The 21,947-nt window shown below is 44.0% G+C and overlaps 1 protein-coding gene across 1 annotated transcript in view; it reads right to left on the bottom strand.

Moving 5' to 3' along the window:
* Positions 1-21,947, bottom strand: part of PHACTR1 (phosphatase and actin regulator 1) — a 604,691-nt gene that overhangs the window by 236,605 nt on the left and 346,139 nt on the right. The window contains 1 exon segment of the mRNA XM_058285234.1: positions 13,193-13,357. Coding sequence (XP_058141217.1) covers positions 13,193-13,357 — 165 coding nt within the window.

Genomic DNA, 21,947 nt, shown 5'->3' with positions numbered 1-21,947 from the left:
GTTCTAACAGCTTTCCATAAATTAACTTTATTCAATCTTCACAACTTTATGAGATGCCAATGTTATCTCTATTTTAAAGACCTGTATGAAGTATAAGCAACTGGCCTGAGCGAACTGGAAAGCCAGGCTCCAGAATCTATCCTCTCAACCACCGTCCTGTACTATATCCCGACCAGAATTTCTTCTCACCTGTAGAAGTTTATGACTGATCACACATCTTATGGTCAATCTTAATGGTATAAGGTTTGTGGCCTTTTATAGAATTGGTTCTGTAACAAATAGCCCCAAACCTAGCATAAGGGATCCTGGTAGCTTACTTAACCTATGCTTTTTTTTTTAAAGATTAATGTATGTATTTCTCCCCACCCCGCCAGTCTGCTCTCTGTTTCCATTCACTGTGTGTGCTTATGTGTCTGCTTGTATTTTCATTAGGAGGTTCCAGAAACCAATCCTGGGACCTTCCAGAGTGGGAGAGAGGCGATCATTCTCTTGTGACACCTCAGCTCCCTGGTCTGCTATGTCTCTTATTGTCTCTCTTCCGTGTCTCTTGTTGCGTCATCTTGCTGCACCAGCTCTCTGCATTGGCCAGCACTCCGCATGGGCCAGCTCGTCATGCGAGCCAGCTTGCCTTCACCAGCAGGCCCTGGGCACTGAACCCTGGGCCTCCTATATGGTAGACAGGAGCCCAATTGCTTGAGCCATATCCATTTCCCAACCTAGGCATATTTTGTCGCTATATATTAAATAGCAGAAGGAGGGAGAATTCCATTGCAAATACAAAAGAATGATTCTGAATGGTGTTTTTTTCAAGTCACTCTTCTTTAGCCATTCAACAAATATTGAGAAAACACCCACAATGAATTAGACACTGTGGAATATGTACAAAGATGAATAAGATGGAACCTCTGCCTTTAAGTGCATTCAAGAAAGAGTCACATTATGACTTCTAGTGTCATTTCTCATTGATGAGCTTCTCCTCCTTGATAATTCAACTACAGAGGAAGTATACCAGGAGAGGAAAGCATTTTTGTAGTACCATTGTTAAATTTAGACAAATGATGTTTTGTTTTTTATAGAAGAATTTTTAAATTGTCTTTTTCTAAAAAGATACACAGATCACAAAAAATGTTACATTAAAAAATATAAGAGGTTCCCATACACTCCGCTCCTCCCACATCAACAACTTCTTTCATCATTGTGGCCCATTCATTGCATTTGGTGAGTACATTTTGGAGCACTGCTACAGCACATGGATTATATACTTTACATTGTAGTTTACACTCTCCCCCGGTCCATTCAGTGGGTTATGGCAGGATATATAATGTCCAGCATCTGTCCCTACAATATCATTCAAGACACTCCAAGTCCCAAAAATGCCCCCGCATCACACCTCTTCTTATATTTGAAAGTACCTGAACTATAAGTTCCCATATTTATGGATCAGAAACACAATGTGGTTGATAAGACTACAGGCTACATCCAAATTCCAGCTCTGCTATTTCTAACTGGCAATTATTTAGCCTCTCTAAGCCTCAGTTTCTTCCCCACTCAAATAGGGTTAATAATACCACATAGGTCTGTTGTAAGATTAAAGTCAATGAGGCATAAATTTTTCTCATTAGACAGTAAACTCAACAGATGATAGCTACCACTGTCATCATTGATATAAAAACAGTGAAGAACATTCTATTTGGAAAGAAGGGAGCCAGAAGTAGCTGCAGTTTTTGCCTTGGACAATGGTGGTTTTTGGCTCCCAAAGGTGGCTTCCAACGGTCCATGCTCCTGGTGTTCAAACCCTTGTTTAGTCCATTCTAACAATGAACTTGGCCGGTCCTGAGACTCCCTTTAACCAACAGAATGTGGTAGATGTGATTCTGGGCCAATTCTGGACCTAAGTCATAAGTAGGCCAGGCAGCTTCCACTTTTGTACACTTGGGGGTCCTAGGCTGCTATGTAGTCTGGCTAATCTGCTTGGAGTGAACAGGTGGAGAGAGATCACGGAAAGGTCTGAGTTAAATGGGGTGAGAGAGATGCCCAGCTCCCCCCCACATCACAGGTGAGCCTGCAGATGACTCCAATCGCATCCTGCTGCAGCTGCATTAGAGACTCCAAGAGAGCAGAAGAACCGCCCGGCTGAGCCCCGTCAATCCCAGGCCACGAGGGCTAATAAAATGGTGGTTGTTTTAAGCCACCAAGTTTTGGAGAGGTTTGTTTCACAGCAATAACAACCCAAACAACAAGGCTGTCAAGATGATCTGAGATTCGAAACATGCCGTTTAGCCTAAAGTGTGTACAATTATGATAAGCTGAAAAAAATCATTAATGATGGCGAGTTCTTCAAAGTCTGGGACCGTCCTTATGTTTCAATAACTACCCTCTCCAGCCCTCTTTCAGATCTTGGCAAACAGAGGAACTGAAAAATAGAGTTGGCTGACCACCTTACTCACTTGCAGTTCATCGAGCACTTATGTACCAGGTGTTCTGCTCAGTGCTGGGAGACAGCGTGAAAAGGACAGGCTTCCATTAAGGATTTTATAGTCTCAAATCAGTCTCAAATCAGAAAAGTTCACTTCAAGAGGAAAACAGTTCTATCTTTTTCAAACCCAGCACTAGGAAAACAGCAATTTCCATAGACTTTAAGTGTGTTCCTATAATTAGACATTTTTAAAAACAGTGCCATTAAATCTACTTTGCCTTGTAATGCCTAGATCAGGGTTTCTTAACCTTTTCTGTTCCATGGACCCCTTTGCCAGTCAGGTGGAAACCACGGACCCCTTACTAAGTCCACAATATACTGTGTATTATTTAATAAATATATTACCTCTACATCAACACATCCCCACAAGAATAATGTTTTGTTTTGTTTTTTAATTTCATTTCAAGCTCATGGACCCCTTGTTAAGAACCCTGGCCTAGATGATCCGTTTGTCATGTATACAAAGGTAAACATATTTACCTGTCCATGCTCGATCTTTTTTGTTTTTTTTTTAAGAGAAATGGAATGCTCCAGTCTCAAAGAGAATGTGTCATCCAGCCAGATGCTGAAGGCAGTGAATCTTGATTTGATGATTTCTTATTAAAATCATATGCTAAATAGTGCTCTGATTATTTGCATGTTTATTTTCCCTACTCATGGGAATTGTCATTACTGAAAATGTGTAGAAATATATTTACTTGGCTTAACAGTAACGCCAGTGATGTTTCAATTTCCCTTGGAATGCTAAAGCCACTTTAAGGAAAACTCTGCAGCTTGACAAAATCCAACCAGTCTTAAAGAAAAAACACCTCCTTCAAGCCTATGTCTTCTTTTGGTGACTGCTCTATCTTCTCCTTTCCCTATGGGTCCAATTGCTCAAAAGAAGAGGTCCTTTTTCTCTCCTCTCATTTACTACCCAACACCTGCAAGCTGGATATTCTCCCCAATGATACCAGTGATGACTTGCTACCATGCCCACTGGACACTTGCCAGTCCTCACCATTTCATCACTGAGTGGGGTGGCCCCTCCTCTTTTTTCAACCATCCTCCTCTGGCTCGGGGGATACCCTTCTGGTTTTTCTCCCACCACCGCTCTAGGTGGACCTTCTCTGCCTTTTCTGTAGTCTCCATGGCTCTGCTCATAACTTCCACGTTGGTGGTCCTTGGGTGCTGCCCAGCCCCACTCCTCCCCACTTCTGTTCTCTCCTTGGAGCTCCCACCCCATGGCTTTATTGCCCACCCAAAGGCTCATGACTTCCCCATCTGCGTGTGCCCCCTAGTTCTCTCCTGATCCCAGTTCTCCATATCCAGTGTCTCCCTGTCCTCTCCATCATTACCACTCAATGGCCGAGGGAAGCCGGAATGTCCAAAAATAAACTCATCAAAGTGCTGCCTTGATGATGACTTGATTTGGACATTTTCTCAGCCTCAAAACTGTAAGCCAATAGATTTCTATTGTTTAAGCCGAGCCATTTCATGGTATTTGCTTTCAGCAGCCTAGGAAACGAAAACAACCCCTTTATCGGACCCTTCCTTGCATTTTCATCCTCTTCTCTCACAAACCTGCCTCTCTTCAGGGTCCCTGACATAAGGGTCTCTAGTCACATAACTTCTCGGGGGGAACCCCAGGATGGTTCTTTACTCTTCCCTTATCCTCCACATCTAATCTGTAGTCAAGTCTTGTTCATTCTGTCCCTTTTGTATCTCTCGTATGTGTTCACAGTCTTCAGTTCCTAATGTCACTTTTTTCAGTCTAGGCCATCTTTATTTGTCACTGCATTATAACCAATGCCTGCTAGCTGGTTTCCGTATTACCAGGATCAACAGGGATACTTTTCCGTTCGTTTGATATAACAATAATGAGGTATCTTAATTCTATCATAAGTAAATTTTTTGTCATTACAGACACAAATATACACGTTGTTATATCATAATCTCGAAAACAACATTCTGTGCAACTTCAAATTATTTCTACTACAGAGAATGACTTTCCTAAAATAGAAGTCCTCTCATAGCTTCCTCCAGTATGGGATAAAGTCCAGACTCCATAACACGCTTTTAGAACACACTTTGTGAACTGGCCCTTGCCCACATTTTCATCCTCTTCTCCCTCTATTCTATGCTCCTTCTTCCCATTCAACAACCCCCAACCACCCATTTCCAGCCATGAACTCTTTTTAAGCTATGAACTGTCAACCTCTCTCATCTCCACAGTCTCTTACATTCTGTTCTTCCTATGAGGACAGAAGACTCCTTCACATTCATTGACCAACTCTTTGGTTAAACACCCGCTTCTCTGGCAAACCTTTCCTGGCCATTTGTAACTCAGCTGAGTTCATCCCCTTTGGGTTATCACAGCCTGTCTGCATCTCCTAGGATATAATTTATTACACTTAATTGTAATTGCTCAATTAGTGGCCTTTTATAAAGCCCATAATCTTTGTGAAATAGGGGCAGGCCTGTCCTCATTAGGAACAATGAATAAAAGCAATGTGCTAGCCTGGTGCCCTTTCTGAACATCCTATAGCTTACAGAAATCTAAAAACCTAAGCTCTGACCGAGTTGATGACATTACTTTGTTAGCTTGAAAAACAAGAACCTCTCAGGAACACTGAAGATGGGGTGCAAAGGCCTGCAACAGGCTCTCTTTCAAACACAAAAAATAGGCCACAAGTACTTCTTATGATCAATTTTTTTTCAGCCCCTGAGTTTTACATCTTTGCCTGTGTGGAAAGAATATAAACTTCCAGCCCAAGCATTGGTAGACGGACCGTAACAGCCTTCACGGTGGACAGCTGGCCTTGCACTGAGAAGAGACAACAATTTCCATTTATGAACAGTGATCTGCAATCCAGAAGTATGAAACGATGTCAATATAAGCCTTGATGTACAGCTCAGGGTTTAATTTTCCCCTCCAAGAATTGGAAATGTGCTCTACCCACCACATGGCATGCTAGGAGTTCCTAGGGCAAAGGAATTAGCATTCTGGCTCTAGCATGGGAGCCAGCCCTCCTGGCTGTCAGAAGCAGACTCTTTCTGAAGAGACCTGAGCTTATCACACCATGATCAAAGGCAGAATCCAGTTTGGACTGTCTTCAGTATCCACTGAGTTTCATTTGAAGAGGAACAATTTTAGAGGCAGGGGCTTCCTTGTAAGTATTTCTTAGGACCTAACAGGTGCAAAGTCATCTGCAATTCTGGGTGAATCTATGCAAGAAGTAAAGGCAGCGTGGTCTGGCCCTGAAGGAAAGGGGCAGCCAAGAACTAGGTGAAGTTGTTGGTTAATGGGCCAGAATTAAGGGTTGGGGCTTGACCTATTGGGAGATTTCAAGATAAGCAGAACCCAAGGATAATTAGGGCAGAGTGGCTTAATGAGGACATTGTAGCTCCATGCTCAGGTGAGTACTTAAGACTCTCTTTTCAACAAATAGTTACAGCAGTGTTGCTACACAAGAAAGCACTGGGCAAAAGGTAAGTGGATTGGCCCTGGACCCCATTATAAAGAGGGAGTTCCCAAGTATTTCAAGTCCCTTCTGCTGGAGCTGGTGAAAAAGACTGATGCCAAGATTCCAGGTTCGAAATGTGTGCTAAGGACATAAGCAATCTATTACTTTTATTTGAAAGCAGCAGCCATGGTATAACCCTACCTTACCTGTATTAGGTGGGTTTGCTAACAGCAGGAGTGAAAGTTTCAAAAAGCATCCTTTGCTTTTCTATGAATCAAACTCTCAGCACTTTATTGGTGTAAAAGTATAATGGATTGAAACATCTCAATTGGGAAAAAGAAAGCAAAGAATCTTTACAAGAAAATATCAATCTGGGAATTAGTTGAACATTCAAACCAAAGAGCAAAAGTTCTTTATGTTTCTTGATTGAAAATGGCAAATTAAATCAGCACAAATTTTTGCAAAGACGATGTTATGGGTGTTTGCCTATTAGCAGATGGGATCAGTTACAACGTTCTGAATGAGGTAACTCCCCATTTCCTAACGTATTCCTCTACCACACCTCAGCTACCTACATCCATGGGCCTTTGTCATTTGTTTCAGTGAAACGAAGTTAATAATGGCACTTACATGTTTGAGGTGGGGCTTAAATGAGAGAATTCATGTATAGTGTTTAGCATAACGTCTTACAAATAATGGAATATCAATAAATGCCAATGGTTATTTTTTCTTATTAGGCATGCCTGAACCTTGAAAGCATCTTAACTCCTTAATTACATCCTAACCACCAGATAGTTACCAACCCTAGGAATTCTTCCTTTGAAATGTAATCCCAATGTCCCTAAGTTTAGACAGCCTGTGGTTACGAATGAGGACAGTGGGCCTGCATATCTATATTTTGTTGGCTTTCTAGCCATGCCTTGGCATCAAGTCTCCCAGCCATTTTCTGGAATATCCAGAACATGTGTCACATGTGTTTATAAACAAATATTTTCATATGCTTACACTCTGGCTTCCTCAGCACTGCGGGCTGCCAAATCCCTTGAAGGACCAGGCACCTCGAGACTCCGTCACTGGGTCCTGGGTACCCTGGTCTCACCCACTGCTCAGATGGGATGCCCAGTTCTGTGGGTGCCTCTTCCCTACCCTGGACTCAGAGCCTCACCAAGTCTTAAAGAAAACAATTCTTAACCCCACAACTGCACCATCTTGAAAAATCACCTGTTCAAGAATCCAGCCCTTTGCCCACAAGCTCCAGTCCTCCTAGCTCGCTTCTGCAACTGCTCCTACTAAGTGTAGGGGCTTAAATGAATGTGACATCTCCTGACTCTGAGTACACCGGTGCTCAGGTCTATTGACTGTCTCGGTTCCTCTCAACCCTTTGTACTTCTCCTTTCTTATCCAGTCTAAAGTTCTATATCCTAGTCTCTTTTGCCCTTCCTTCTTTGCTTTTTGCCCTTCCTGCAAAACTCTAGCCCTGGGTGTATACCTGTAAATGACTATCTACCTTAGCCATAACTATACCTCACGCAGAGTCATAATCATCAGTCTCAAACGGGCACAGCTTTGCCTATCCCTGCCCGTTCCCCCTTTCTTATTAGGAGACGACCTCACTTACTACCTACCAGTCATATCATTCCACTGACCCCCGTCCCCAGCCTCACTGCTTCCTTCCTACTTCAGAGAGGGGAGCTTGTCCCTTTTCTGAGGCTAACCCTTCCTCCTGTATTTGTTTCCTCCCCTCTCCCATCCATTTCACCTTACCCTCTCTTTTGTCTCATATATCCTCTAAACTTTCCCTCTACTGGATCTTTTACACGGGCGTTTGTCTCCTCCATCGTCAAACAACAACTCAAAAGACACATTTAGAGTTCCCTCCAGTCAAAACACACACAGATCCCCCCCACCCCCAGGTTTCCACCATCGTTCACAGCCTTGTCCTATCTCTTCTCCCCACCCGACGGCAAAACTTCCCAAACACTTTTCTCCGTTTCCCCTCACCTCCCACACGTTTCCCATGCCACCCCAACATCCGCCCCAAAGAATCCACCCAAATAACTCTTCCCAAGTTATCATGATCTGTGCTTGGCTGAAGCCACTAAAGGCCATGGACATCGTTCTGAACTTTCACGGGCCTCCTCCAGGTAACTGCACCCTCCTGGAAGGGTTTTCTGCTCTTGGCTTCCCTCACTCCACAGTCCTGTTTCCCTCCTACCTCCCCCGCCAGTGCTTTCTAGCTCCTTTACAGCAGGTTCATCCTCCTCTGTCCAGTCATTAAGGAGGACACTTTCCTCTGTCTGTAAGACAGCCCTTGGCATCCTCGTCCTGGCTTTCTAGGCAATCCCCCATGTGGCCAGGGTGCTAATTAACATGTCCTTGCAAATGACGCCCAAATTTACATATCCAGCCCACATCTCTCTTTTGCTTTCCATACAGCTAGCTACCAATTTTGGATATCACAAAGCCAAATCACACCTGAAATTGAAATCAGGACCCTCTCCCCGCCCCAACCTGCCCCTTTTCTAAAGTAGCCATCGGGTAGGACCACCATGCAGCCTAATCCCAAAGGAGGGCGGCAAACTCGACGCTTCTTCTCCATCCCCTATCTAACCCATCGCTAAATCCTGATGCTTGTTCCTCATCATCTCTCTCGGGTTCGTCCATTTTTACGACCACATATTAATACAAGCTACCTTTATCAGCATAACGGCCTTCAAACCTGTCTGTCCACTGCCACTCACATGCTGGTCTAACTTGTACTACACGACACACATGCAGGAAGCTCTACCCTTAGGCTAACTCGCCAGCCTCAGTCCACATCAGCAATCCAGCTCTCCATTCCCCAAACGCCCAGTCTTTCTTGACTTCCCAGACTGTCCCATTCCTGCCTCCTCCACCACAGGGCCTTTGCACATGCTATTTCCACTGCCTTGAGTGCCTGTTTTCTAAATTCCTACTCCTCCCTAAAATCCCAGCTCAAACCTCTCTTCCTCAGGGAAGCACTCCTGACCCCTCAGACTAAGTCAAGTCCCACCTCTCGGATTTCCAAGGGCCTTTCCTTCACTGCCTTTTCACAGTTGTGATTGTACCTTTAAGATTGCACTCAGTGAAAGTTTATTTTTATATATATATGTATATCCCCCTGCCAAGGGCTTAGGTGTGGAGGAAATCTTAGAAGCACAAAGGGAATTCTGACACATTGTGGGTTTCCAGGGCCAACCCCTGCAGCTTGTGATTTTCCGCGGCGTCTTTGCAGTTTACTCCTGCCAGTTTTACTTTTCTATAAATACCACCCTTGTTTTCAAGGAACTTGGGTAAGATCGCTCCTCTTGACTGCCTGGGGGAGGTACTGCCTGTTCCATTTTGCAGGGGGCGTTCTCACCCATCTTCATTCCCGTGGCAGGTGTGGAGACGCTGCCGACACCCAGCACCGACTCCACACAAGGCGCTGGGCGAGCCGGGCTAAGGGCATCGCAGGCCCCGGGCCGAGCCCGGGAGAACAGGCTGAGACGCATGGGGACCCGCCCCACCCATTACTCCATTTTCTCTCTGTTACCGTTTCCCTCCTGCCGTGTGATGGGTGCCTGCTTCTGCGAAGGGACCCGTTGCCGTCCAGAGCTTTCACGGCCAGCCGGAGCTCGCTTAGGAGGTACCGGGCACCGAACCTGGGGTCTCATACGCGGGACGCAGGCGCTCAACTACTGAGCTACACCCGCTTCCCTCGGCCATTGAGTTTTAATGTTGAAGACATTTCAAGGACTCCAGCCTTCAGCTATGACTATGAACGATGTGTGAACAGCAGCCGGATTTGTTTTTGGAAAACCCATGTAATAGTCCACGTCAAACTAGAGGAAAATGTTGTGAACATAATTTTCCAATGTAGTGTCCTTACTGTTACACGACTTACAAAACACCACTTCCGGGTATACCTTTGAAGGTGCTGAATACACAGACACACAAACATACCTGTCATGTCACTTACAGTCAAACTATAGTACAGCTAATTATGGCAGATGATGAATGTAACAGTGTGGAAATAATAATCAGCTTAGTAGGCACTGTTTCAATGTCCTTTCATTTGCTCAATCAAGTGCTCAATCTTAAATATCAGTACATTATAGAAATTTACTATATAGACTTATTGTTGTTTTTAAAATGGTATATATTGCACATATCAAAGTACATTATAACACCTATAGAAGACTATGCATACCAACTAAAAAACTAGTCTACCAGTTAACACTACCACAATCAATCTATTTATTTATTTAATATTTGGTTGTTATCTATACTTGGGTAAGTTTATTTTCAAAGTGATATTTGAATATTGGATAATTTATCATGTAGAACATGTTTATGCTGTCAGTTATTTTTTTCTTTGGGCTTAGAAATAATACGGAAAATCTCTCCAAAAGTAAGGATTACTATTTCTAAATTCAGTTAAGAATAAAGGATACTACAAAGTAAAACACTGACTTTGTTTTTTTAAACAGAATAAGTTGAGTTCTATCATGTATCCATCCATTCAACAAGATATTAAGCTATCCTAGAGTATTTCCTTCTACCTTCTCTAATTCAGGAGCTAAAGGCCTTTAAAAAAAGAAAAACCCACTAAATACAAACATCAAATTCAACTGCCAAATGAATCAGTTTGGTCACGGAGGTCACAAGAACTTGCTAAGAATAGTTAGTGATGGGAATGACTGATGTAAAACTTGCCTGCCACGTGTTTTAATGTTTCTTCCCAAAGAGGCCTAAGTGACATTTTCCCAGATTTTAAGAATGTGATTTTAAAGATTCATGAATAAGCTGATGCCATTGTATTTGCATCCATCAAAAGACAAGTTTCCCAATGTCCTGAAGAGGCAGCATGAATGGTGAGGTACCCTTTTCATAAGAGACGCACTGGGGCTTTGTCTTACGGCCTGGCCAAATGTGTAACAAAGCTCTTGTTGTGCCAGGAGGAAATGCATCTACCACATCATCATTTAGGGATTCATGCTGACAAACGGCAGTCATTTATATGCGGGTTTTTTTAATCTCCTTTTTTTTTAAGGACACTTAGATTGCACAACTGTCACATAAAAAATATAGGGGGCTCCCCTATGCCCCACTCCCCACACCTCCACCTTTTCCCACATTAACAACATATTCATTGGTGAGGTACATTCACTGCAATGGATGAACACATTTTGGAGCATTGCCACTAAGTGTGGGTTATAGTTTGCATTGTAGTTTACATTCTCTCCCACACTATTCTGTAGGTTATGGCAAGATACATAATGGCCTGCATCTGTTGTTGCAATGTCATTCAGGACAATTCCTAAGTCCCGAAAATGCCACCCTATTACACCCATTTTTCCCTCTCCCTGCCCTCAGAACTTCCAGTGGCTGCTGCCTCCACATCAATGATATAATTTCTTCCATTGCTAGAATTCACAATACCGATAAGTCTACTTAAGTCCATAATTCATTCCCCAATCCTGAGCATTCTGGGATCGTGATGTCCGTTCCACCTGTTTTTACTATTATAAACTAATTTTCATACGGTCAGGAAGACATTGCAAGGGATCTTGTGGAATTTGTCAGTGCTTACAGAACACTCCCATTTTCTTTCTTGTTCACATCTTGAAACTCACTATACATATAACAAATACTTCACTTAGATTTCTCATCTCTGAAGCTAAGATCTAAGTGTCCTTTCTGGAGCTTTCTAAGTATCACCTGGGCCATACGGAAGAATCTTCCTTTTGGAGTTCTGCTCATCTGTCACTCCCTCATGTTCAGGATCCACATGACCTCACGTTTGGTTACATCTTGATGGATCTGCACAGTGACGGAAAGGGTGGCAAACTCGGGGTGAAGGGACCCATCCCGAGGGCCGACAATTTAGAGGTTCATGATTTTCAGACACTAATTCTAACTTCAGGAATTAACATATTATAGCAACAAGACTTTGGGATTCCTTTCAAGAAACAGAGGCAGAAAATATAAACCGGGGATGTTTATGATTTCAGGTTTCAAGATTTCAAAACTGTAACTTCCCTACGTTTGTCATTTCCCTTCAGTCCCCCAAGAAATTAGCATTAAAAATCCTGGATCTGTGGACAGGTGCTTAGGTCCAAGAAGCAGATCACCTCCTATTACATAGTTAATTTGGGGCCAGGTGGATGGGGAGGTAAACCAAGAAGTAGAGGCAGTGGTAATTCTGAGAAGAGAAAGCAAGCTGAATTTTTGAAGGTCTGAAGGAAGAAGGCAATGAAAGCCCTGGGCTATGCCCAAGGAATGACCCTGGGCACACAATTAGCTAAAAACAAAACAAAACAAAAATAAGCTCCATAGTTCTTCCTCCATCTCATCTCAAACCCAACAGACAACAATCAGAGCTCTTTGCTTTTTTTCCTCTATGCATTTCCCTCTGCCCACCCTTACTAATTAAAAAAAAATATCCACATGGTGTACCAGTCTAGGTTCTAAATGCTTCACACATATTCACTTTACCCCTATTTTATAGATAAGGAAACTGAGGTACAGAGTCAAATAAGCTGAGCAAAGTCATACAGGCAATGAGTACCAGAGGTGAATCTTGAAGCCACACAGTCTGACTCAAGTCTGTGCCCTTACCCCTCAGCTATGCTCACCCTTCTCTCATTCCTTTTCTGTCCACCAGCCTACAAGCTGTGAGCTCTCTGTCACTGCAATAATGCCTCCTGTCCACTCTTCTGTGTTTTCCTGCCATGTCTGAGAGTTATTTATTCAAGAATTTTCCTCCATGAAACAACCCATTCTTGTCTGCCATATCTAACATATATACCATATACATCCTTTTCTTATCTGCCATATATACCATGTATACCATATATAACATATAACACCATATAACTTATTTTCTGCTTGTGTCTTGTCTTTCACTGGCACAGTGAAAATAAGGATAGATGATAAGAAGGGGATTGTTAATGCCTGGATGGAAGCACTCAGTTACAGAAAAAGTAGAGTTCTAAGTTCAGATTTATCAAAAAAAAAAAGTGATGGTTCCTTCCAAAACCAACAAACCCCGAAACAACAACTTAACAAAATCCCTAAGACACAAGAAAACACATAGGCTAGAAAAGCAATTCTCAGTTCCACTGAAGAGTTACTCGGCAAGGGCCATCCTAAGGATGGGTGACCCTTCTTTGGCTCCAACAAATAAGTAAATGAAGTCTACTAATTAAGATCGAGAGTTGAGGTCAACCAGCCCCCAGGGAGCGGTGAAGGGAAGAGCTCTTACCTGCAGATGTGTGTTTGAACTTCTCGCTTTTCTTCTTCCTCCATTTCCAAGGCTTGAAGATCCGTCCCAGGTTGGCAAATTTACTTCTCCTCCGGATGGGTGGGGTGTGGGTGCCTGGGACCAGGGAGTCCGAGCGCATGGCCGCCAGCCTCTCCACTTCCTCAGCTTGTTTTTTCCCCCAGAGAAAGAGATAGAAATAAAGAAAGAGGGAAAAAAAAGTGTTAAAATGGGAGCCTCACAGATGGTGAACGTTTTCCATGGTTACAGATAACATGGGTTCCATGCCTCTTTCTGCCTGCTGGGATGGACGCCGTACCAACGCGTTCTAAAGGCTGGGGACAATCAGCCAAACGCCAGAGATTCAGAAGGCCCTGGCAGGTTTGTCCAGTCTTCCCTTAGACCCGAGGAGGAGGAGATGGACAAGGAGAGGGCTCTCGACAGGTCAGAGCCTTCCCCAGGGCAGGGAGAAGACATCAGGATTCAAATCAGTTGGAAAACTTCTGGCCCAGCAGTTTCTCAAGTAAAATGTGGCCGATGCAACCACAATCACACTGCTAGGGATAAAGTTGGGAGGACACATTCAGCTGTCTATTTCCATGTCAGCCTCTCTACCACCCACTGCTCTCTCCTCTCCACCACCGTTTTACAAAAAACAAAACAACTCAGAAATTGTGAGCTGTAAGAGAACCTAGGCAACATCTAGACTAATTCCCCAAACTGTACATTGTAGGAATTTAAGGCTTTCAAAGTAATAATGCTTAGTGAATCCCTCTTTCAAAGCTGCAATCGCCCATCACCCCAACCTCGTCACACTCTAGGAATAAAACAGACTCTCTTCCAAGTTACATGAGTATTTACATATCCCAGTGAGAGAGACCCCAAGTTGCATTTTTTAAGATAGGAACACTCCGGATAATATAACCTCCCTGGTGAAGTCAAGGAGTGGGGAGGAACTCGACTTTCCAGAAAGTAAAATTGGAGGGGAAGGTCCCAAACCACTCGGTTTGTTTTCAGACACTGTCCTTCGGGAAATATCACCCAGTCTTTGGCAACATGTGCTGCTCTTGGAAGCCAAAATCACAGCCTGAGGGTTCAGCCTGCTGTGTTCTGAGAAAGGTTCAACTCAGGAGATTCAGGCATTCTACACATGTATATATAACTATGCGTGGACCCTCGACCAGGGGCCAGCAGCGTGCTGTGGCAGTCGCCGCGGTAAAGGCTCCTGGCGGCAGGACGGGAAGGCGGGTGACGCATCTGAGAGACAGGTGGGGAGTCATGTCAAGAGGGCTTGGTGGTGGACTGGGTGGCCTGAGGGAGGGGGTGCAGGTGATTCCTGGGGTGGCCCCGTTCGTTCTCTGGAACGGGGACTGCAGGGGGAAGCACAGGTTTGGGGGTGCAGGTAGCGAGGATTTGGGCACAATGGAGATGGCCCTCACGCTTCTGATCGCCTGGTCCGTGAACTGATAGAGCCACTTTTCAAAGTCATACGGTGACGTGACCAATGTGTTCTGTGTCACAGGGTGGGCACGGGGAAGAACCGGAAGTGCCCTGGAGCAGACGGTCTACAGACAGAGGGTCATGCTGATAAAAATGTGCTGCCACAGGGGCAAGGACACAGCACTCAAGGGAGGCAGAACGGAAGCGGCAGCTAATTCTGCTTCAGAGAACTGGAGAAGGCCTCCAGGGACATGATTTTTGGCTACGTTTCCCAAGGGTTCTTCCCATGTTGGGAAGATGGGGAAGGGATAGTAGAAGGGGAAAGAGATCCAACAGGAACAGAGAGGGCTGAAAGAACACAGCACGTCCAAGACTCCAAGAGCCCGAGGGAAATGAGAGCGTCAGTTACTGTAGGTGACAGAGACAGCAAGCGGAGAGACATGAGGCTGGCGGAGTCTGGGGCCGGATCATGAAAGCTTTGGTGAGATTTTACTCATTGTTTGGATTTTACCCTATAAGCCTTAGGAAAAGGATGAGGATCTGAAAACGGGAAAGTGACATTATTACGTTTGACAAAATACATACTGATTGCTCACCATGTACCAGAGACTGGTTGTTTCATTAAGAAACAACAACAACAAAAAACCAACTCATGGAACTTATACTGGAAGGGGGAGGGGGCAGACGATAAAGTTAAAACTAAGCATATTCCAGGATATGTTAAGACAATCCGTGCTTACGGTGGGACATGGTAAAGGAGATACCTGAGTAGGACAGGGGTTCAATTTTAATGAGTGTGGTGAGGGTCAGCCTGATGGAGAAGGAAAATGAACAAGATGCCATCAGATTTGTTTCTTGGTAACCTGAAGTAGAGCGACGAGAACAGGTGGCAGAGAGAGCAATTAAGAGACCACTCCAACAGCCTGGAACGTAGGGCCTAGGAACCGAGTGAGGCAGGGACAGAGAGCCAAGTCCTTATTCAGAGGAGGGACAGTCAGCAGTTTTTGGTAACTCTCTGGATAGCCATGAGGGAGGACAAGAAAGCAAGAAAAGCTGGAGTTTTTGATTGTCATAATTGAGCAGAGGATGAAGATTTTATATACACATATGCATATATCTTTTAAATTTTTTATTATAAAAGAAAGGTGTAGAAGAGGATGTAGCTAAGTCAAGAAGGAGCTGGAGCCTGGAGATGGTGTCTTTCTGCAAGGCCTCCTTAGGTGCCTTGGAGAACTATCGAAGGGGGATTGGAAAGTGAGGGAATGATCTGGCACACTCAATCTGGGCAGGAGTCTGAGCTGCAAGAGCCAGTGGGCAGCGAGAGGCTGAAGATGTGGGAAAGTCATCGAGTAATTCAGGAAACGGAGTTAGGGAGGAAAAGCAGAAGTTACTGGAAGTCTGAGCGGAGGTCTTTGATCATAAATGGCATAGACTGGATGTGGGCCGCAGGGTCATCGAGCTAGCAGCAGAGCATAAAATGGAGTACTCGGAGGCTAAAAAGAAGAAGATAAAGACAGGGGAGGCTTTAAGTCAGTCTGGGTTGCAGAGTGGCTGAGGAGAGTGGTAGAAAAAAAACAGCTACAGTGGAAAATTGCAGGGAGCTCGATGAGGCCAGCAATCCTGAATTTGGAAATTACTCTCTTTAGATGGCATCAACTGCTTGATTTGGTGCTTCTTCAACACTGCTAAGCATCAGGATAGAGCCACGCGCGGGTTGTGACAACTGTTGGGAACTGTACCAAGGCGGAATATAGTCCAGGCGGGAAGTGAAGGCAAGAGCCTAATGATCTGATTCCCACGATAGCATTTTATCTTAAATATCCATTACCATTTTTCCAGTTTTTTTTTTCCTTCAACAATTTTACTGAGATACATTCACATACCATACAATCAATCCAATGTGTACATGCAGTGGCTTTTGGTATAATCACAGAGTTGGGATTCATCACCGATTTTTTCCATTTCTTACCTTAACGTATACTCTTACCGCAGCTTGTCTGGATTGTGTGATTTTACATCCCCAGTTCCAGGCTTTTGCCTTCAACCCTATCCTGCTGCTAGATTAACCTTCCAAAAAACTGCTCTTCTCAGAAAAATGGACCTCCCACAGCTTACAGTAGAATGCTTTCATTTCCTGGCTTGGTCTTCAGGACCTCTCCCTGACTCACCTGCTCAGAATGACCCTCTAATACTTCTCTAAGCACTTTCTGCAGCCAAATGAAATACTCCCCACAGCAGCAATCTTGTCCTGGAATTTGTGGAGCCCAGTGGGCTTCACTGGGACCACCAAAGCACTAAAATCAAATGCAAAATTTTGGGGGTATCCATATCTGGTTAGAAGAGTTTCTCTCTTTTGATTCTCAAAACATTTAGGACACAAAAGGTAAAATTCAGAAAGAATCCACCTTGAGGCTTCTCTGATGTCAGCTGACCTAAAACATCTTCCACTGAAGGTTATGTAGAGATTACCTAAGGAATCCTTCACATTATTCAGGATTGCTACTGAGCTTGCTTCTTCTATGGAGCACTCAAGATATACTTATTAATAAATAAATGAAGGACTGCATTTGATTCAGCTCATTCACACACATCTTGAGAGGCGTGAGAGCAAATTATCATTATTTGTCTTAAGAAATACACCATGAGGACCCTAATCACGTTCCCAATCACGTTCTTAAGAAATGGATGAAAGTATTCTGAAATTACCAAATTAAAATAATTATAAGAAATCAGGAGTGCCTTTGAAAAACCTAGAGTGGTAAGGCACTGGCAGAGCAGTATAAAGGCATAATTATAACTTGATAGTTAAATGACTCCTTAATAAGTATATTACTAAAGTCAAGATGTTTAGCCCTTAAACACAGTAGATGATCGAGTAGACTGAATTACATTAGGTTTAAGTGATTCATATTTTCATCACCCAAATTACTTTTTCTTTTCCAATTCATTTGGTAGGGGCCAGCTTTCCACCTGACTGCTCTGCTGTCTGATAATGAAGTAGGGCTTAAGAATGTGGTATATAGGGTTCAAAGAAAACAGAACAGTGCTCAGAATCAAATGGGCTCCTCCCACAGGAATGGGAGAGAGAAGGGGACGAAGACAGGGGGAAAGGAAGGAAGGGGCAAGCGTGTTTACAATAACAGTCTTTGGAAACATTTAAGAAAAAATGCTTAGCTCGAAGGTGGCTTCTTCGTAGTGCTGAGAGCAAGAAGTCTGGAGAAAACACTCACTTAGGTATGAATCAGCTCTAACGTCAGCTGGCAGAACTGAGAATGCTGAGAATGCTGAGAATGGGTACTGGGCCACAGACCTGGGGCAGAGAATGGGGGAGCGAGCTCTCAGGGTTCTTCTGGCACGGCCACTCCTCTAAGAAAAGAGATAGCTTGGACTCTTCTTATGATGTGACTGGGATCTGCCTTATCCGTAGGAGGGCAAAATGGTTGGGAGATGATCATTTCTTTCTCTTTAGAAAAGCAGGAAAAGAAAGTACTTGACTTATGCATGGTCTTAATTTCCAAGAACCAGACTGTCTTAGTCAGCCAAAGGGGTGCTCAAGCAAAATACCAGAAATTGGTTGGTTTTTATGAAGAGTATTTATTTGGGGTAGGAGCTTACAGATACCAGGCCATAAAGCATAAGTTACTTCCCTCACCAAAGTCTATTTCCACGTGTTGGTGCAAGATGGCTGCCGACGGCTACAAGGGTTCAGGCTTCCTGGGTTCCTCTCTTCCCAGGGCTTGCTTCTTCCTGGGCTTTTTTTTTTTTTTCTTTTTCAGTTTTTTTTCTTTTTTAGGGTTCCTCTCTTTCTGGGGCTTGCTTCTCTTTCCTCTGTGTGCTTACTTCCTGGGGCTCCTGCTTAAGACTCCAGCATCAAACTCCAACATTAAGAACCCCCAACTCTGTCCTTCACCATGCCTTTTATCTGTGAGTTTCCACCCCCCAAGGGGTAGGGACTCAATGCCCTACTGGCACAAGAGGTTTACATAACCACTTAATCAAGTAAACCTATGAATCCAATATAATCTAATATGCCTGGAGGAAAAGATACGTATACATACATATATATATATACACAATCCATATATAAATAACCCAATATTTCTTTTTGGAATTCATCAATAATATCAAACTGCTACACAGACTAAGTACCTGCACCTGCTTGCGCACTGCATCCCACCCTTTATGGCAGATGGAATTGTTCCTGTGCCTGCTTGTGCGCTGTATCCACTCTTTATGGCAGATGGAATTGTTCCAGGTGGGCTACTAGAGCGTGCTGCAAGAGCAGGGAGGGCCCGAGGCACGTTAGCTGACTCCTTTTCCACCATATTTCTCATGGTGGCTTGGTCTTCAAAAGGCTCATGAAGGAAGGCGCCGAGTTTGGTTTCCTGCTGGCCTAGAAAGCGTTAGCAGCTAAGCATCCCACTGAGCCCTAACATGAAGGGGATGGTTCTACTGGTTCTGGAATCCTAGTACAGGAAGAGAAAGAAGCCAAATGACGAGCGTGGTCTACAGTACTCTGCACACTATGAACAGGGACTTCAGTTTCCTCCTAACAGGGAGAGAGGCTCTGACCAGCATGGCACTTCCTTAGGCAACGACGGCGACGATGACAACAGAGACGATGACAAGGGTGATAACAATATTAATGACCACTATCATTTGTTTATCACTAACCGTACCAACCATTGACCTAAGCACTTACAATGTAGTACCTTATGTAACACTCACATTAATCTTACGAGATAATGTGATTATTATTCCCATTTTACGGGTGGGGAAATTGAGGAGGAACAAATGAAGAGGAAGAAGTGCTCCTCAGAAGGAAAGAAAACATGACTTTAATTAAGTCTTGCCTATTTTCAAGAAAGCCCCCATTCCACGGGTGTGTAAGTCTGGCCTTTCAAATCTCCGAATTACAGGCTACAGTAACAGGAGGGCTTAGTGATGAAGGAGAAAACACACCTCCGTAAAACAGATGCAAAGACAACTTGATCCCACTCCAGCAAGTGAAGAGGGAGGGGTGTTAAATGCCTTGCCCTGAAGTATTCTAATATATATACATACCTGTGTGTAGGTACCCTGGAGGGGGGCTACCCTAGCCACTGCAGGAAGGTCCCAGGACATTCTCTTCTTAGGCATCTATGCCACAGGGTGCAGTTAGGAATTCAGCCAGGGCTCGCTTGGCCTAGAATAGGTGCAGATCTGCTTCACTTAAAAGACACTATTCCTTGTGTAGAGTGCAAAGAATGTTCGTTTTGAAACTGGGAGGATGTGGGTTCAGCTCTAGAGTTCACCACCTAATAGTTGTTGGTGGGTGCTAGTTCTTTTTGGCCCCCCAGCAGGTGGCTGGGCCTCCTGATTCTCCTCTGGAGAACCGCCCCTCTGTACTCCCAGTTCAATCTCACTCCTGACTCAAGATGGGCAGAGACCCAGTGCTGGCCAATCAGAGCACTGTGCTCTCCCCACTGCCCCACCCCCTATGCCTAAATAGGTGTTGAGGGCTGAGCAATTGAGTTGAGCCCAGGAGAGACTCAGTCCTGGATTTTGCAGGGATTACTGGTAGATGTACTCTATCAATGAGGACTGCATGGAAAACAGGCTCTTAAGACTAGCCAAGGTGGAGGCCATAAACTCAAAACCCTTCATTCAAACTTGGTTAAAACTAGAGGTATCTCTAGGTCACGATGGTAATTCATAAGCTTTGAGAGGAAACAATCCCATTTTGTCAAGTTCTTCAAAATTTTCTAAGTACGGTAGTGGGAAGATGAAGATATTTATAGTCTATGGCTTCAGGCAGCCAATGAATGAGAGCACATGGAACAGACCAGCCAGGTGGGGTAAAGGTATTTAAATGTAAATTTATGCAGGCTCTGTCCTATGGTTATTGAGATATTAGATGTTATCAACAAAATTCTTCCTGGGAGAGTCAATACAAAATTCCTGTTTCATCTCCCAGGAATCTAAGCTTCACCACTAAAGCATGTGACAAATAATCTACTGTTCATTTAATCTATAGAACAGACTGACATTGGGAATGGAACGTATTTGAATTGTAAATGAACTCCCAAGTCTTTTGCTAACCCAAAGCAACACTTTAAATAATGGATGCTCTTGGCTTCCAGACTCCAGGGTCTGGTATTCTCGCAGTAAATAACCCGTGCCTCTCAGACCTCAGTGGAGCCTGTTTTTCCTGCAGGGGTCAGCAAACTTTGGGTAAAGGGCCAGACAAAAAATATTTTAGACTTTAGTGACTTAGGGTCATTCAGTGTCACTTAACACTGCTGTTGCAGCAGGAAAACAGGTGATAGGCAGACAAACGGGCATGATTCGGCTCCAAAAAACTTTATTTTAAAAAACAGGCAAACGGCCCCTGTGACCACAGTTTGTGGACCCTTGTTCCATAGCATTGAGCCACAGGTCATCTTTCTGCCACCATGCAGGTAAAGCCTGCCTGAAAACTGAGCTAGTACAGAGAGGAAAAGAGCTGAGGGATGGCTCAGGTGAGAATGACACCTCATCACATTATTTGGGCCCCTGGATTCAGCCCTGCCTGAAACCATCCTAGCCATGGGCTTTCTCCTTAGATGAACCGATACATTCCCTTTTAAAATTTAAGCCAGTTTGGGCTAGGTTGTCTTCCAGCAAATTCATGTGTGATCTAAGGAATGTCGCCATCAGCTTCTCCTTCTGTAAAATGGGAATCATAGTAAATTATGAGGATTAACACCCTTGTGGACTTAAAGTTATCTAAATGTTAAGTGTCCTCTCCTATCAGGCAGAGTACCTGGCCAGTAAGGGGGTCCTGTTTGGGTTGACTTCCTCACCATGTCACCAGCAGGATGCCCTGTAAGGATATGCAGGAATTTTTTAAGTTTTTGAGGCTCTGGGCTATGCCAAGACTCTAGGCCAGCAGCTCTTAAACCTTCATGTACATATGAAATCAATGAAGCCCCTGCTAAAAACTGTGATCCCTGATCTCCATCTTAGCCCCTCTGATCCAGGAATCTCAATGGATAATAAGCAGCTGAGCTGATTTTGATGTGAGCCATTTGAGAATCAACACTGGCAGCATTCCTACAGAAGCTTGGAATCCCAGTGCCTTTTCCCCAAGTCTATCCATTACCTTCGGGGGGTTGGGTCAAGAGGAAAATCCCTAATGCAGAAAATTAAGTCGGCATTCAGGGGTGTCTGCCAACTCCAAATTCCTGGGATCATCAAGAATTCTTTAAAAATGCCCAATGTTCAAGTAGTGATCTATTATATCAGTAGATCTTCCTATCACCCCTGTTGTGTAGACTAGCAAATTTCCTAACTTTTT

The sequence above is a fragment of the Dasypus novemcinctus genome, chromosome 22, assembly GCF_030445035.2.
Source record: "Dasypus novemcinctus isolate mDasNov1 chromosome 22, mDasNov1.1.hap2, whole genome shotgun sequence".
NCBI lineage: Eukaryota > Metazoa > Chordata > Mammalia > Cingulata > Dasypodidae > Dasypus > Dasypus novemcinctus.
This window is presented reverse-complemented; position numbering and strand designations above follow the sequence as displayed.